The sequence below is a fragment of the Epinephelus moara genome, chromosome 6 (genome assembly GCF_006386435.1).
Source record: "Epinephelus moara isolate mb chromosome 6, YSFRI_EMoa_1.0, whole genome shotgun sequence".
NCBI classification, from domain to species: Eukaryota; Metazoa; Chordata; class Actinopteri; order Perciformes; family Serranidae; genus Epinephelus; species Epinephelus moara.
Genome location: NC_065511.1, coordinates 23,890,212 through 23,906,627, shown reverse-complemented (window position 1 = coordinate 23,906,627; position 16,416 = coordinate 23,890,212). Strand labels below are relative to the sequence as shown.

Genomic DNA, 16,416 nt, shown 5'->3' with positions numbered 1-16,416 from the left:
GGGGGCAAACACTTTTTCACACAGGGCCATGTAGCTTTGGATTTTTTTCTTCCTCATTAATAAAACCCTTCATTTAAAAACTGCATTTTGTGTTTACTTGTGTTATCTTTGACTAATGTTTAAATTTGTTTGATGATCTGAAACATTTAAGTGCGGAAAACATGCAAAAAAGTAAGAAATCAGGAAGGGGGCAAACACTTTTTCACACCACTGTATAGATCCCAGGGGATATTCTGTGCATTTGGAAGCTGTTTAAATGTGTCCTTTGTGGTAGATTTTATTTTGCTGAACTAAATACTAAACTAAATAAATATTGTATACAGAATGTGAATCTCACTCTGAGTTACTATTGTTCACAAACTAAAGAAACAAGAGATCATTTTTGTTTCGTTTTTACTGAATATCTGAAGGCAAACTGTTGACATGTAAAACTACATCACTTATTTTGTTGCAATTGTATTATCTTAAATTAATAATATTTTTTTGCTAATTTGTCATATTGTAGAATATTGTTGTCGCAAAAATACCCTGAAATTTCCAGATATTATTTTAGGGCCATATTGCTCATCCCTAGGAGACATGTAGCCTACATACCAGAAAGAAAGGGCAAATACTATCAGCTGGTTGTAACACTAACTTTAAACTTATTTATGCGTATTTTGTTAATTTGGCATGGTTTTTGTTTTATATTTTACTGTGAACCATGAATTTATAACTCAATAAATAAAATTTTACCTTTACATCTTTGAATTTATACTCTTCATCTGTGGTAAAAGGTTATAGGGGGCGAAGGTGTTGAGGGTGGGCCATTTGCTGATAAAATCTCCCTCTTTTTCCAAGTCTTATGTGGCAGGCATGTTACAGTAAAAGTGAAACCATGTTCATGTTTTTTTGTGTACAATAACATTAGGTATTGTTCAGGGTTTTCCCATTACTACATCTCACAACTCTTAAAGGAAAGACTAAAAATAACTTGCAGGAAATGTAAACTAGACAGAGGAAGAAGTTAAGAGGCAGCCTCTTAGCTCTTGACAGCTTTTACCACAAGTTGATTTGCTTTCTCCCACGGTAGTCTGGGGCTCCGCAACTGTAAGCAGAATAGCAGGAAGTGATCGGCCACTCACAGCGGTTGTAGTTGCCAGGTCTGGATGGGTCCATGTTGGCCAGCTCCCTCTCCATATAGTAAATGGCACGCGTGGCGTTCCCAGCAGGATCCACCTGGATACGATACCCACTGCGAGCTGAGGAGAAGAAGAGAGAAAGTCAGATTTCAGCTTCATGTAAATGTACTGAATCAGTGTGCTATAAAAATAACTGCAGTACAAGTACCTGCACACTGTAGTCATGGGCCACTTTAATTTTTATTAGTGCTGGCTCTGATCCAGATCTGAGGTATTTAACACTGGGTATCTACTGGTTTCAATTGCAACTCCAGCCCGATACTTATATTTACCTAAATGTTGATTTAATATCTGAAACACTGAAATCCCTGGTGTAACCTGCTAAATCTGACGCAATGTTGTTGTTTTTTTTCCCCTCACTGTGCCTTAGCCGTAGATATAGCATCAATTTGACGCAGAAGTATCAATCCCGCTTTACAGAGGGGAGGTTCTTCCCTCACAGAGGATCTTTAGCCGAGTACAGACACTGGCTGCAGAAAGCATGCAAACCAGGCTTAATTTTGGCTCCAACAGCGCAGATGGCAATTTTAAAGGTATAATATGAAGAAATTGATGGTTGTTTATTAAACACTATGGCCAGCATTTGAAAGCCACCCCCAGATTCACTCAGATAGGAGGATATCTGAACTGTGAAACCTCATCAAAAGGGGCTGGTGTGGCAGGGGCGAAGTCAGAATACTGAATACAAACACTGCAGTTCCTGTAAGTGTCTGTTTTTTCCCCATTTTACTCACTGTGGTCCCCTCCACCGTCTTGGTCATGCAGCAGAGGCACCTGGGAGCCCTGTCCAACTGCAGAGACACAACAACGCAAACTTAATTAAACAAGGATTCAACAAAACTCTACATTAAACAAATTGAGTGGGAGATTTTGTGTCATTATGAAACTAATATTTTCAGTTACTGTTGAACTGTTGAATAATTATAAGAACTGCTACAGGAATGACTAATCAGCTGACAGGATTACAAAAAAAAAAAAAAAAAGGCAACTTACCAGAGCTGGCGCCATCATAGTCACGACTGTAACCATTATGGGGAGGTGGGGGTCCAGCTCCATTGGGTAGAGGAAGCAGAGGCATAGCAGGCTGGTTCATTGAGCCACCGTATGCTGGCTGAGCATACATACTGGGAGCATAAAGGGTGGGAGCATATTGACTCATTGGCACACCACCTTTCTTCACTGCTTTTCCTGCCTCATACACTGCAAAATAAAGGAAGACAGTTGGTTAGAGTTGAGCGAAAACATTGGGTGGAACAGTGGAAACACTTCTCAGGTCTTCAGGTTGCAGGACAGAGAATTAACAAAGAGCACCTGCTAAAGCCAGTACAATTTTAAGGGTGAACTTGAAGGAATAGTTAAAAATTTTGGCACACAATTGTTTATTTCTTGCTGAGAGTTAGATGGACACACCAATACTGCTCTCAGACAAGAGTGGTATCAATCTTCTCATCTCATCTAATTCTACCATAAAGCAGTAAATATATTTCCTAAACTGTTGCAGTAAGGATTAAAGATGGTTTCATGGTGGATAATTTTTGGTAACTTAGCATGTACAGCACAGCTAAAAACAATAGATAAACAATCAGAACCCACTTTGTGAGGCAATTTTGCTTTAACAATTCAGTAAGCCGTGACAAGTGGGTAAATTTAGGTCCTGTTTATACGACAACGATTTTAACCTAAAGTGGTAAACTTAAGTTGTGTTTTGGCTGATTGTTTACACGACAGCTGCGTTTTGGGTGCCTGAAAACACACAATTTGAAAATGGGCTCCAGAGTGCAATCTTTTGAAAACAGCACCGTCTCCGTTGTCATGTAAACTTGCAATATGCAGTTCCTCTTTTTGCACATGTGCATTACGGTTGGGAAAACTTTGTGAATGACGTTGTTGAAGAGAATGAATGGAGGGAAAACTTTTGTATGTCTAATTGTTTGTTCATACATCACCGCTCTGTAGAAGGAAGCGCATGTGTGCTGTTTCATTACAAAGTCACATCGCCAACTACTGGCCTGGCAAGTATACTACAACGGTTTTGGTCATTTTTGCGGATCCGTGTGCAAGAATTGTTATCAAAACATTGTCGTCTGACCACGGAACTTTTAACAAAACGAAAATGAGAAATGATTCTGGCCTTAGAGTGTGTGTTTTCATTTGTTTTCTTTGCACATAAAAAAACAAAGACAAAGAAGAGCACAACAGCACATATGACTAAGTACGCTAAGATTGGGAACTTTCCCTTTGTTAATGTTACATTCAAGCTGGGTATAGTTGGGACATTTTTTTAATACTTGTGCCAGAACGATATCAATTTCATTTCAGTTTTCATACTGATGGCAAAGCATTTTTTTTAAATATATTTTAGGAACCAAATTATGTGTAGCTTAAAATGTTTCATTTTTGTAAAAAGTGATCAGAGCTTAATTTGATCGACATAGGTGTGTGTGTATATGTGCATGTTCCTGAAATATATATTTAAAGCCTTTTGAGACTGGATTAGTATTTTATTAGTTATATGTGTTTTTATTTTTATTTTCTTGAACGTGTTTTTTTTTCTACAAAACCTTTATTCATTTAACAAAAGAAGCCAAACTTGGCAAATGTTAAATGTTTAACGAGCCATACAGGAAATTTGCCTACATGAAACACAGCCTAATATTAGTAAAACTATGATTTGAATCAGAAACTGATCTGAGATTCTGATCAAAGAATCTGACTGAGTCATTCAGTGCAACAATACTTCCCTCAGAGCTTTAGGTTGATACCAAGGCGGTAAAAGAAAAAACAACAAGTTCAGTCATTGGCTTTCCATTTCGTACTTACATGCTCGTGGGCAGCAGCAGCGGTCGGGGCAGCACGGGCAGCTGATATAGCAACAACACGTGTGTGGGCAACACTGGCACCAGCAGATACTGATCAGGAGCAGCAACAACAGAAAGCCAAAAACCACCAACACAACCAGTAGCCAGTCTGTGAACCAACAAGGGTGCATTAGATGAATTTATATATTTATTATTATTATTAATCCATGAGACTTGATTTTCCTCCTTTAAGGCAATACTTCACCCACAAAATAACTATATGTATCTATGTGTCATGCTGTGTTACCTTGAATTCATGAGGAAAACTTTGCTTTTCTCACATGGCTCCATGGAGCATGGTGAACATATTGATTTATTGATTGGGGGTCACATTTAACAACAGCATGTTGTATGCAGTATAATCCAAGTTTCATTTATCCAGTCATACACTCTGTCCTTCCCAAACACGTGCAGTTTCTCTGGAAAAGCCTCAGCAACACGTCTGGCTTTACAGAAAGCAATGATACTTTCACTTTCAGTCAGAAGTAACATTTCAGCAGATGTGTGTGTCTGGGAAGTACTGAGCGTACAATTCAAAACAGTAGTTTTGATATAGTTAAATAAAAATCAATATGGTCACCGTTTTCCGTGAAGTCATGCAAGAAAAAGTTTTCTTCATGAATTCAAGATAACAAGACATGACTAATTAATATACAAATGATTGATTTGTGGGTGAAGAATTCCTTTAACAGTTAAAGTAAGTCCAGAAAATAAGAAGTGATTGTTTTCATATGTATACAACACGTCATACACATCAAGCTTGAGTCAGTTTGCAGCCCTGCGCTACAGATGCATTAGTCTGCAGCACACTGCAGCAGTGTTGGGGAGTGACTAGTTACACGTAATTAAATTACATGAAAAAAAAATGTTATTAAAAATGTAATTAAATCACAGTTACTACTCAAGATGTTGGTCATTACAAAGGCGTTCAAAAGGCATCCAAATAAACTCTTCTCAGTTCAAAGTTTATTTTTGGAGAATGACATTAATTCTTTAGCTTTGCATCTTTTCACCGTGCAGGAGTGTCTTCTTTTGGCCTATTTCCAGACATCTTTAAGCTTTGTTGCCCGGTGTAAAACATCTGTTCCAAACATAATCAAAATATCACAAGTAATAAGTCACATTACTTTGATGAAGTAATTAAAATTGTTGCATTATTTATTACATGTTTAGCAAGGCTACTAGTGATCTGTAACCTACTGCATTTCAAAAGTAACCTCCCCAACACTGCTGACATACCTGAACCCCTTTTCCTTGAAATCACACCCTTTATATAAAAAGTGTCTCAGTCTGAAAGGAATTAAACTTCAAAACAGTCTGTAGGAAATGTAAATTAGACACAGGCAGGTGTTAAGTGGCAACCTCTTAACCACTTAAATTTCAAAAGTAACCCAGTACTGAGTATAAGTAGATATATAATTTTATAAATCACTTAAGTTTTGGTTGTATTTCTCCATAAACAGTAAATCTCCAAGTAGTTGCATACAAATGCATCTCTGGAAACCAGTCAAACAGAGAGTAGCAGAAGTTTGGCCAACCTAATCATAGGTCATCCTGCTGTTTGTTTACAAGTGCAAACAAGTTTCAGATTTCATTTCTGTTATTGAGTGTTCAGATCAACGAAGCATGTTAGCTACAGTGGTAATTTGGGTGTCTTTCAAGGTTCTGTCAAACCGGTAAAGCCGGTTCATCCATGTACCAGGGGCATGATTTCACTCTGCATGTCAGTTCAGGCAGCCACTTAGCAAGGAGACAAAAACAGCAAAGAGAGGGGAGAGAGTCAGTTTAAATGATTCAACTACCTGGTTTGTTGGAGTTTAAAAAGCATTATTTGGTTGTGTGCACTGATAAGGACATAGCATAACCCTGAATGCCCTTTTGTTGCACCACAGACTACAGAAAGTCACACATGGGAGCTGAGCCATAGTAAAGAAAGAAAAAAACAGAGGCAGATAAGGAGGGAGTGTAAGCTAGAGAAAGGTAGCGATTTAGGTGAACACAAGCACGTAACCTTTTTTACCACCAACAGGATGTTTGTATTTAGAGGCCTGTTCTCAAGATGAGTCATAGTGGTATTTTGTCAGTAGTTATGCGCTTAAAGTGTGATCTTGGCCAGAAAATCTATTGCATGTGTAAGGACTACATTTTTCAAACTGTTACCACAACAACACGAAATAAAACCTGAATACACACTCAGTACAGCCAAGGTGTTGTGTGAGAAATGTTTGCCAGTCCCATCTCCTTTACAGCTAAACCTAACCCTCACTCAAACACCTCTACTATGGGTTAAAAACATGAGCGAGCTATATTAAGGGACTTGTACTACCTTCCATAACCAGTAAGTCAATGCCAGGCAGGAGGTCAGTAGTATTTGACTTTCTCTCTGTGAAAGAAAGATAAAGCCACAATTACTTGAAAGTGGTATCGGTCTAATTCTACTGCCTACATTGAATGCCTCCAAACACTGGTGGTAAGTATCCTCCCTGTTGACTGTACATCTGCCCACACACTACTTCATTCAGCCACTTGTTACGTCAGGCCAACTTTATTTGGAGCTCTTCATTATTTTAAAAACCTTATGTGTAATCATATGTGTGTGAGTGGGAGGAGGAAAGTGAAGAAAAAAAGGAAACATGACAAGAAAAAGAAGAAACGAGTTGTGTGTATATGCGTGACCACATACGCAAATGAATGCAACTCACCCAGTACAATTAGCTCTGTGTAGTCTTCGCCATTTCCTGAAAGGTCCTGGGAAGAGATCACAGAGCAGACGTAGACACCGCTGTCGCCCCACGCCGTCTGCGCTATATTCAGGTCTGCGTCTGAAAGAAACAACAGAGCCAGATGGGTACACTCATTTTTTCTCAGGTTGCCTTCATTTTAATAAATTGAAAATGATAAATGATGTACAGATCCTAATGACTCTTTTTTTTTGTCCACACACATTTGGGAAGTTTAAGGGGCGTACAGGTTAATTCTAAGTTTGCTTTATTTACTTATCTGATTAATTCAATCACAATGGCCAAGAGGCAGCAACAGGAGGCAAATCCGTGCAAGACATCAAGCACATCCAACCAGGCAATTTAATTGGTCAACTATACCTTTAAACCCGATCAACTCAGCATGACAGCACACCTTCCACATTAATAAAATTATCACTCCACCATTTTCCCAGAGCTGAATCAAAAATCAGTATGCTGCAATACTGACACAAAATGGATCGGTATAATTTATGGTACTGCCAGATCTCTGCTTGTGAAATTATTGTTTTTAAAGGCTAAGGGGAACAAACATGGGCTGAAGCAGAATATTTTGTAAGATATAATCATGTTGTGAATCTTTTTTTCCAATAAATTTTGACTTTTGGACTTTACAACGCTCTGGAGTTAACTGTTATTGCAAATATTTGGATCACATCAGCTGCACCAGTGAGTCAACGACAAAGCAGTGACATAATCTTAAAAATAGCCTACATGTGAGGTTTGAACATAGCAGTCTTAAGTTTTCATCTTTTTATCACAACAACATTGAGCAAGCAAGGCATTGCTGAGTTTGAAATGTGTGGTATTTATTCAGCTTGGGGAAAATCCAACAATCTCTACAAAGGGTTAACTTAGTTCAAACTGGCAGGCTGACTCAACAGGGACTAAAATCATCTCTGTTCCTGAGTCATTACTAAAGGTTGACCTAATTGCTGATCAGAAACTATTGCTTGTAGTGATTTTTTGAAGAAGGGGAAACAGCATGAAGGTGTGGAGTTTTAACATCTTTCGCACCTCGTTCCAGTCACTTCGAGCTGCAAACCGGAACAAGTGAAAGCCAAAAGAGATGTGGGCTTTTAAAATGACTATACGAATGAATTTGTTAAAGCATAAACTGTGTTTATACTTGAAGATACGGAGGGATTTTGCAAATGGTAGTTCTTATAAATGATCTGAAACCAGTGGATCTGTCGCTTGGCATGCAGTGATGGCCAGTTCACAAGAGAATACAGGTTACAGTGATGAGTTTTGGAAGGGGCACAGATGACGAACCCAGTGACATTTACCAGTTAATTAAGTTGCCATAATCCAGCACTGGGAGAATTATCATATTAACCAAGGTCTGCTTTGCAGAGTGGGTGAAAGATACTTTATTATGCTACAGGAAACCAATTCTTGCTCTGACATTAAAGAGTAACGTGTGAGCAACGTTATGTGTGTTTGAAAGGAGAGTGAATTGTGGAGCCAGATACCCAGGCATTTAGAGTGCTTTCAAACCTGGTTCAGTTAAATCAAACTCAAGTTCATTTGCTCTCCAGGCGTGGTTTGTTTGGGCAGGTGTGAACACAGCAATCGCAATCGGATGTTCACCAAAACAACCCGAACGAGACCTTCTTGAAGAGGTGGTCTCAGTCTGGTTATAAACAAACTCTGGTGCGGTTCGTTTGTGGTGAGAACGTGTTCCAACCTCAATCCAAACCAACTGCAGTCACATGACGCACTGTTTGGGTTAAACATGAGCATGTTACAGTCCTGGAGGATTATTAATGTGCACCTCCTCCTGTACTGCCTTAATATGCACATTCAGCACATCCAATACATCAAAACATTGTTTTCTAGTTGGAGCCGCGCCTCGTTTTCAAACTGTATGGTTTGACTAAAATGAACAATGACAGCAATATAGTCCACAATGACCAGCGCTAACATCAACCTGCGTAGTTGTCCCTCCATTGTGACATTAGAAAGTGTTGCATTTATCTTGCTAGTGTACTCTTCTTAAATGTTTTGTTTACTTCCTGGATTTTTTCCGCAAGGAAATTCTGACCAAGCAGCTTCTTTGTGCAGGAATGAACTCAAGGTCTGAAAGCGCCCTTATAAGATTTGACCATTTCCAGTTCAAACTCATCAAGTGAGAAGATCTTGAGGCAAAGGGCGATTTGAGCTAAGTTCTGGTTAAGGAACACGCATTTTGTTTTACTGGCATTTAGTTTCCCTCATTTTTATAAGTAAAAATTGAAACAGTCATGTCTGTTGTCAGGTTGTTCCAGTCAATCATTAACAGACAAAAGAAATAGGTGTTTGTTAATAAACGTGCACACAGTAGATAAAGACTGTCAGGATAACTTTAAAGCATTGCACAGCAGTGTGTGTGCGTGCTTGTGTGTTGCACGTACACACTGCTTGAGAGGCTGTGTAAAATACAGACTGAAGAGTTTCAGTACCACAGCAGGCTGACTCACAGGGGCCTTAAGCCCCGGGGACTATTCATTCTGGACCAAAAATGACAGATATGGCAGTTTCACCTTAATCAGTTGATACAGTACAAGCTTTTTTTTTGTTTGTTTAAGTAATATACTGATTCCTTTTTCTGTTGCTTATTTTCAGGTTTCGGCATATGTGACCTCCAGCTACGTCACTGAGTTGTAAACTCCCTATCAAGTCATTGTTTGAGTCACTGTCTGCACTCAGCTAATGCATTACCTTTTCTTACAACTGTACTTACCAAATACTTGTCCATGTGTCATTGTCTCTTTATCTTTTGTGTGATATTGCATACATATTAATTCCATCATTTTATCTGGTTTTATTGGTATTGTTACTGTTTTTTCCCCTCGCTTCAGCCCAGTAAAGACCGGACTTTGAAACACTCTAAAGTTATGATGATGATTTTCTCCACAGTATCAAAGTATTTCTGTCATCTAAATAAATTATTTTCTCAACTGTCCACCTTCCAAGTGGGTACGAGGCAGGGGTCCATTACTGAATAACAACCCTGCAGTGTGTGTAGTGTGTAGCTTACAGGAACATGAGCATGAAAAGGCCGGTCATAAAACCACTAGCTCCTCTTTTTATGTTCCTCTCTCGTGTGCCACCCCCGCACTTAACTGCACTTACTGAAAATATGACCATGTGATAAATAAACCTTGATGTTTTATGTAATCTGTCGATAAAATAGTGTCACTCCTGGTATCCTGGTGTGTGCTTGAACTTTGATTTTTATCATGGTTTACTGAGGTTTACCTGAGCAGCAACCTCCAAGGCTGAAAAATTAAAAATGCCAAAAGCTGCAGTTCCTTGAATGGCCACTTGAGGCTGGCACCAAAAGTGAGTCATCAAAATATACGCCCATATTAAAATGTCCAACTTTATGTACATTATTTTGTACTTTTTTGTACTTTATTCAGAATGGGAAGAGTGGGGAGTCAAACTGCATGTTATGTCTACGTTCACCTACACCAGGGATATAACAGCAGAAATTAACATTTGCCTGGTTAGAAAAATATATAGCAAATTTCCCCATTCATGACAACTGCATGGGGGGTGAATTTTTATACAAACCACCCGTTAAAATATTATTAAGGCTCAAAGTTTTGTGAAATTACTAGGGCTGTAGTCTCCTGGTCGACTAGTCGATTATTTGGTCCCTATGCTCTCGTCCGACCAAATTCTCATTAGTCAAATACTCGCCGTGTTACTTTCATAAGGAGAAAAGTACCACATCAATAGCTTTCCAGGATTAATCCATTATTTCCTGCGTGGGGGGACAGGCTAAGTTACCTGTGAAAATGGGGGTGTTTTCAAAACACCCCCGTTGTTGACAGAAAGTTGAATTCGCCTACCCTCACGCTCAGTGTCGCGGTGACGCAGACCTCCTGTCAGTTTCTGTAAGCTGAAACCATTTCCCTCAGTGGAAACGAGCTTGTATTTACTTGTATTTCACAGATAAGAAACAATAAATTGTGAAGACAGTAAAGCCCCCACTAAAATAGCATTTTCAGTCTTGTGTGTGATTTATCCTTCAGGGATTTATACTTCGGGATTCATCCTGGCTTCGTATGAGCAGAGGAAATCTCCGCTCGTCACTAGGCTAATATATACAATGTAAAATGCCATAGGCTGGCGCTAATAACGTTAGCATGTTTAGGATAAGACAGTTGTTTTGTCAGTGGATGCTGTGAGTTGTAATGGAGCCCAACTGTGTACCGTTACCTGTGTTAGATGCTGCTGTTGTCCCTGGCTTCATATGAGAAGTGGAAAAGATCGCTAGACGCTAGGCTAATTTATACAATGTAAAACGCCACAGACTTGTGCTAATAACGTTAGCATGTTGTATTGGTGGGGGAAATGTGTCCAGATAAAGACTGTGTGAATACTGTGATTTATATTGAAGCCAGTTTGCATACTTTTGTTAGAAATTGTCTCTATTGAGCCATATTTAATGTGTGTTTTGAATCAACTAACGTTATATAAATAAAGTTTGATTTGAACTAAACTTTACAGCATTTAACAGAGTCCTCCACCGCCGACTAGTGTTTTGAAGGTGTAACTACAGAGTGACAGACACACCACCGCAGAAGTAAAAATAATGTGCAGATTTTTTTTTTCCCACGACTAATCAATTAGTTGAAGATTATGTGCGACTTTAGTCGACCAAGATTTTCTTTGGTGGACTACAGCCCTATAAATTACAGGCATAACTGCTATGAGTGACAGGCTGTCTGTGAGGCGTCACCTCAGGATCTTAGTCAGATCAACCCTCTCGTCCAAATTTGGTCATTTCTGGCTAAAAAAAAAAAAAAAGGTAGCAACAACAAAAAACACCAAGGGTCTGTTCGAAACCGCATACTTACCTACTACTCATACTAACTCTTTGAGTATGTAGTGTGTTTACACTGCGCAGTATGCGATTTTGAGTATGCGAGAAGTTCCCGGATGCATAGATTCGCCAGAAATGTTGAGTATACATCATGAGCTTACTACTCACACTCAAATTACCCAAGATGCAATGTAACGTGACGTCATCGATCGTCATTTCCTTGCCGCAAACAGGACAAAAGAAAAAAGAAGAAGTAGTTATTTATTTATATTTATTACTACTGTATATTATAACTTATGAAACTTTATGAAATCATTCAATTCACAACGACTTTGTTGTTCAATGATGTACATTTTCCCTCCAATTTTCAGGCTGTGAGGTATGTTATATTGCATTGTATATTATGATTAGATTTATAGTTGATTAAAAAGGAAACTTACATCTGAGAACAAACCCAAGTCGATTGCGAGCATGATGTACCGAAGACGGCGGGCCGATCTTCGTCTCAGAGCTGACAAGACTCTCCGGTGAGGCATTTTGAACGGTCAAATTCCGTTAACGGGACGAGATCGGTCAAAACGGCGGTTTCAAGCTAGCTACATCAAGGGTAGGTTCGCCTCCCGTTTTCAAAGTAAAAGCACAAATTTTATCGTTATGGTTTTCTGTATAAGAAAGGGCAACGGGTGTTTTATTTTGTGAAAATAACCGGAAGTGCGTTGCTCACTATGGCTAGCTTGAGTAGCGCCGAAATCTCCAAAATCGTCCGAACAAAATTGTAAACAGCTGGTATTTGGTCAGATTTTCAAGACGTTGGGGATCTAAACGGCTACTTTCTCGCCTAAAAATGTTTCAAAAGTTGCTAAAGTTATATATTTACAGAGTTTAGAGCTTAAGCGAAATCAGCTTAAGGCCGGCCTATTTCAGCTCGGGCAGGAGCGAAATGCATTGTGGGTTATCATGTAGTATGCTACAGTGTAAACGGTCTGCATACTGTCTGTTGATTGAGTATGTAGTATGTAGTATGTAGTATGGCAGTATGTAGTATGTAGTATGCGGTTTCGAACACAGCCCAAATCCAGTCCACAAACCAATGGTTGACGTTACGATGGCTCCGTCCATTAGTGTTCTTAGTCTACGTCTACATTGAAAAATTATTGCTGTTTTATTCCACTGGGAAAATTGACATTGATGGCATGAAGATTAAAGTTATTATTAAAAGATGAATTGAGAATTTAAACTGTTTCAAATATTCAGAATCAATATGTATCAATAAATTAATATTTTTGACAACACTTCAGTCTATGGGTTTGCCCTGCACCAGCTGGCACCAAGGAGAGAAGAACCACTATGCAGGGAGTACTTTCAGTTCTTTAAAAATTGATGTGAATGTAAATCTGGAGGTTGAATCTTAATTTCTGGAAGAGTCAGATTCACATGGTTTCCACACTAACATCGATCCTTTCTGTCCCATGAGGACACATTCAAGCTATCTCAGTTTGAGAAGCAGATCTACACAGATATGAAAGTGGACACTCATACAAAGCTCTGACGTAGTGAGACTAGTGTATACCCAATTTACACATACAGTTACTAACGGAATAAACGTGAAATCATTCACTATCTTTGACATACTGGGTACGAAGAAAAAAAGCATATTTACCATGAATTTTTGATCAAAAGTATGTGTAAAATATCATCATGACGCTTTAAGCTTTTTAAATTAATTTAAGGTCACAAGTTCATAGAGCCTGAGGTGGTCTCCTCAAATGTTTTGCTGTATTCAACCAACAGTAAACACTCAAAGATATTCAATTTACTATGATGTCACAACTGTGAAACTACAGTCATGAAATATTTGGCCTTTTTGCTTTAAAACTGACTTAAACAATTCTTTGATTCATCAAAACAGTTGCCAAATCATTTTCTGTTGATCGACTAATCTTTGCAGCTTTGACGTTATATTAACACCTATGTTTACCAGATTTTTTATTTTCTATTTTTTACATATATTTATTTACCTGTTAAGTATATAAAGAAAATCATACCCTGTTATTACTGTACATCTGAATGCGATTTCAAGGTGTTCAAGTTTCAACTTACTGTTTAGGATGCTGATCTTGCGACCCTGGTATTCGGCGCCGAGGGTGACAGCATTGCCTTGCTTGGAGGCCACTATGCGCACCGTCCTCTGGGAGTCGGCGCACTCGATGTTGGGGTCATAGTTGGGGTTGCCCTGAGATAGAATATTCTCTGCGCTGCTGGGATTTAACGCAGCCTGGATGGGATCCCGGCAATACGATTTGTACCTCCAGGTGACAACAGGAGGCTGGGTGGCAGTTGTCTGGTAGTTACAGTTGAGGGTGACGGGCTGGAAGAGGATGACAATGTACCTCTTGGTGGGGCACTGGACTGAGATGGCCATGGTGGACTCTAGACAGAAATATTAGAGAATTAAATTGATGAGATTGAGAGGAAGATGATGATTACTATCAAATGTTGCTCACATTTTCTCGTATTGGTTAAAGGTTTTTAATTACACCACAATACCCCTAGGGTGCGGTTAGTGACAAACAGTATGTCTTCACTGCTAGTATCACTGAAAGTAGGCGTGATGAGTCACCTCAGACAGGCTCTTTCTTTCAGCCTGACCATCACAGCCGAGTTAAGAATGACAGCTATGCAAAACTACATGCCCTGAGAATAGAGGAAAATAATCTAAACCAGGCTTCATTTCCTGCCACATATGGTTTACAAGAGGTTTTTAACTTGTTAACAGCAGTGACATCATCTGCTCTGATTTCACTAGATGCCTTTCTCACCAGCTTCTTTCCCAATATTGCTGATGTTAAAACATAAAGGCCCTTATAAACCATAAAACACAGCATCACAAAATGGGGAGTGAGTGTGGTTTCTCGATGGCATTTTCAGCATTAACTTTTCATAGCCACATTAGCAGAGTTTTTTAATGAAACAGACTCGCTGTAATCAGGCACAGCTTGTTAAATATACACACAACTTCATGTTTTGTTTGTATGCAGGTTTTCTTTGCAGACATTATAGCATTTAACTCTACGTTCTGAAACGCCTGCAGCTTCAATTCACATAATTATGATAGGTATGCTGAGTTTTTGTTGATTCCGCTGTATGTCACCTTGTAATTTGTGGTGCCTTTGAAATTAACTTTGTTACACTGGTCAAGGTCTCTATCAAATATTTTAGCCATCCACAGAGTGTGTGTCCACTCTGACTCAAACTTCCTGTCATCCACTGGATTGCTTAAATGTATGGGCCCTACCGAAACTAGACAAGATAGCGCCAGACTGTGGTAACCAGATGACACATTCAGCATAAACACTTCCTGGGTAGATGCCTCCAGCACCACTTCATTTTTCATTTACACACTCACAGCATTTTATTAAACACAATAGGAATGCTGCAAAACATTCAAAGTCTATGTTACATATCATGTTTGTTTGTGTAACCCTGGAATCTCCCGTTGTCTTTGCAGGTTTTGCTTGCAGGCCTTAGTTTCTGCCATATCAACACATAAAATGTGATTTAAGTACAAAATTACAACCAGTTTAATTGTAGAGGAACATTCTAGGTAAGGAAAACTAGAACAAAGTATCTAAAATATCTATCTCAATCTACAAATACTGCATTACATGTAAAAGCCCTGAATTTAAAATGTGTAGGTACAAAAGTATCATCAGTAAAATGTACTTAAAGTATAGTAAAACAAAAATAGGCCACTCATTGTGCAGAATGGCTCCTTTAATTGTGTTATTTAGTATCATATAATTCAGTTTTATCACTGGTGAATACATTTAAGTGCATTTCATTGTTGCAGTAAGTCAAGGTGGAGCCAGTTTCAGATTGGCTACTGGGTAGATTAGTAGCATAATACTGCATTATGAGTGTTTGCTATGTAAATGTGGGCCTAACCTGTGACTGTAAGTGTCAGGTAAATGTAGCTAAGTAAAAAAAACGTACTATATCTATATAAATGGATAAATATATAATAAATGCAATGGATTAGAGGTATTAAGTGAAAAGGAAATACTCCAGTAAACAGGTTGTTTTGCGGTTTTAAGACGTCGTTTGATGAACAGTTGCTCGGTAAGCAAATGCAACATTTGCACTAAATAAGCCCTTACATGAATATGACCCCAAAACAGCGACTTAACTACTAAAGAAAAAAATAAAAGAAAAAATGTGTGGAAAAGAGAAAGACTCGAGCAGCATATTTATCAGCGGACTTATCACGGAAGAGGGCCCACCCTGTTAAGCTGAAAAACAGGCCAACTTACCTGTTGCCATCAAGGCGGCGATAATTAACGTCCAAAACATTTTAATGCCGTTTCCTCGAGGTCTCAGTCGACTCAGCTTCTTATTATCTCCTCAAATACACAGATAAAACTTAGTAGTATGCATAATATGGAGCGCAACTGTACTTTTCCTCAGCCAGGTAGTTTCAGCTCCATTTTGTGTCTGTGCGTTGCTGGCGAGGGGGAGTACCTGAACGCCCCAAGTCAGCCGCGCAGCCAACAGGTGAGCTACTAACAGACAGGTTGCGAAACACAGGGGTGTGTAGATGGATTTGGTTTGTTTTGGCTGTCGACGGTGGATTCATTTGGCCACAAAGGCCTGGCGGTGAGAGCAGGATAAAGTTTTGAAACACAAAACCCCTTATTTGTCGATATATTTTCATTCGCCACGTAGAAATTTGTCCAAGAATTTATGTTTAACCTACCCGCCAGTTGGTACGACCCAGTTACTGATAACAGTATCAAAGCACC

General features: G+C 38.9%; 1 protein-coding gene across 2 annotated transcripts in view; it reads right to left on the bottom strand.

The window, feature by feature from the left end:
* Positions 1-16,149, bottom strand: part of lsr (lipolysis stimulated lipoprotein receptor) — a 36,282-nt gene extending 20,133 nt beyond the window's left edge. The window contains exons 1-8 of one of the 2 annotated variants that reach the window (XM_050046574.1): positions 15,928-16,149; positions 13,718-14,047; positions 6,742-6,861; positions 6,366-6,422; positions 4,002-4,148; positions 2,175-2,381; positions 1,916-1,972; positions 1,125-1,241 (exon numbers count right to left, since the gene is read on the bottom strand). In XM_050046574.1, the coding sequence (XP_049902531.1) occupies positions 1,125-1,241; positions 1,916-1,972; positions 2,175-2,381; positions 4,002-4,148; positions 6,366-6,422; positions 6,742-6,861; positions 13,718-14,047; positions 15,928-15,967 (1,075 nt within the window). In that variant the 5' untranslated portion in view covers positions 15,968-16,149. The remainder of the gene's footprint in view (positions 1-1,124; positions 1,242-1,915; positions 1,973-2,174; positions 2,382-4,001; positions 4,149-6,365; positions 6,423-6,741; positions 6,862-13,717; positions 14,048-15,927) is intronic. The other variant, XM_050046575.1, reaches the window with a different exon arrangement.
* Between the last annotated feature and the right edge of the window lie 267 nt (positions 16,150-16,416).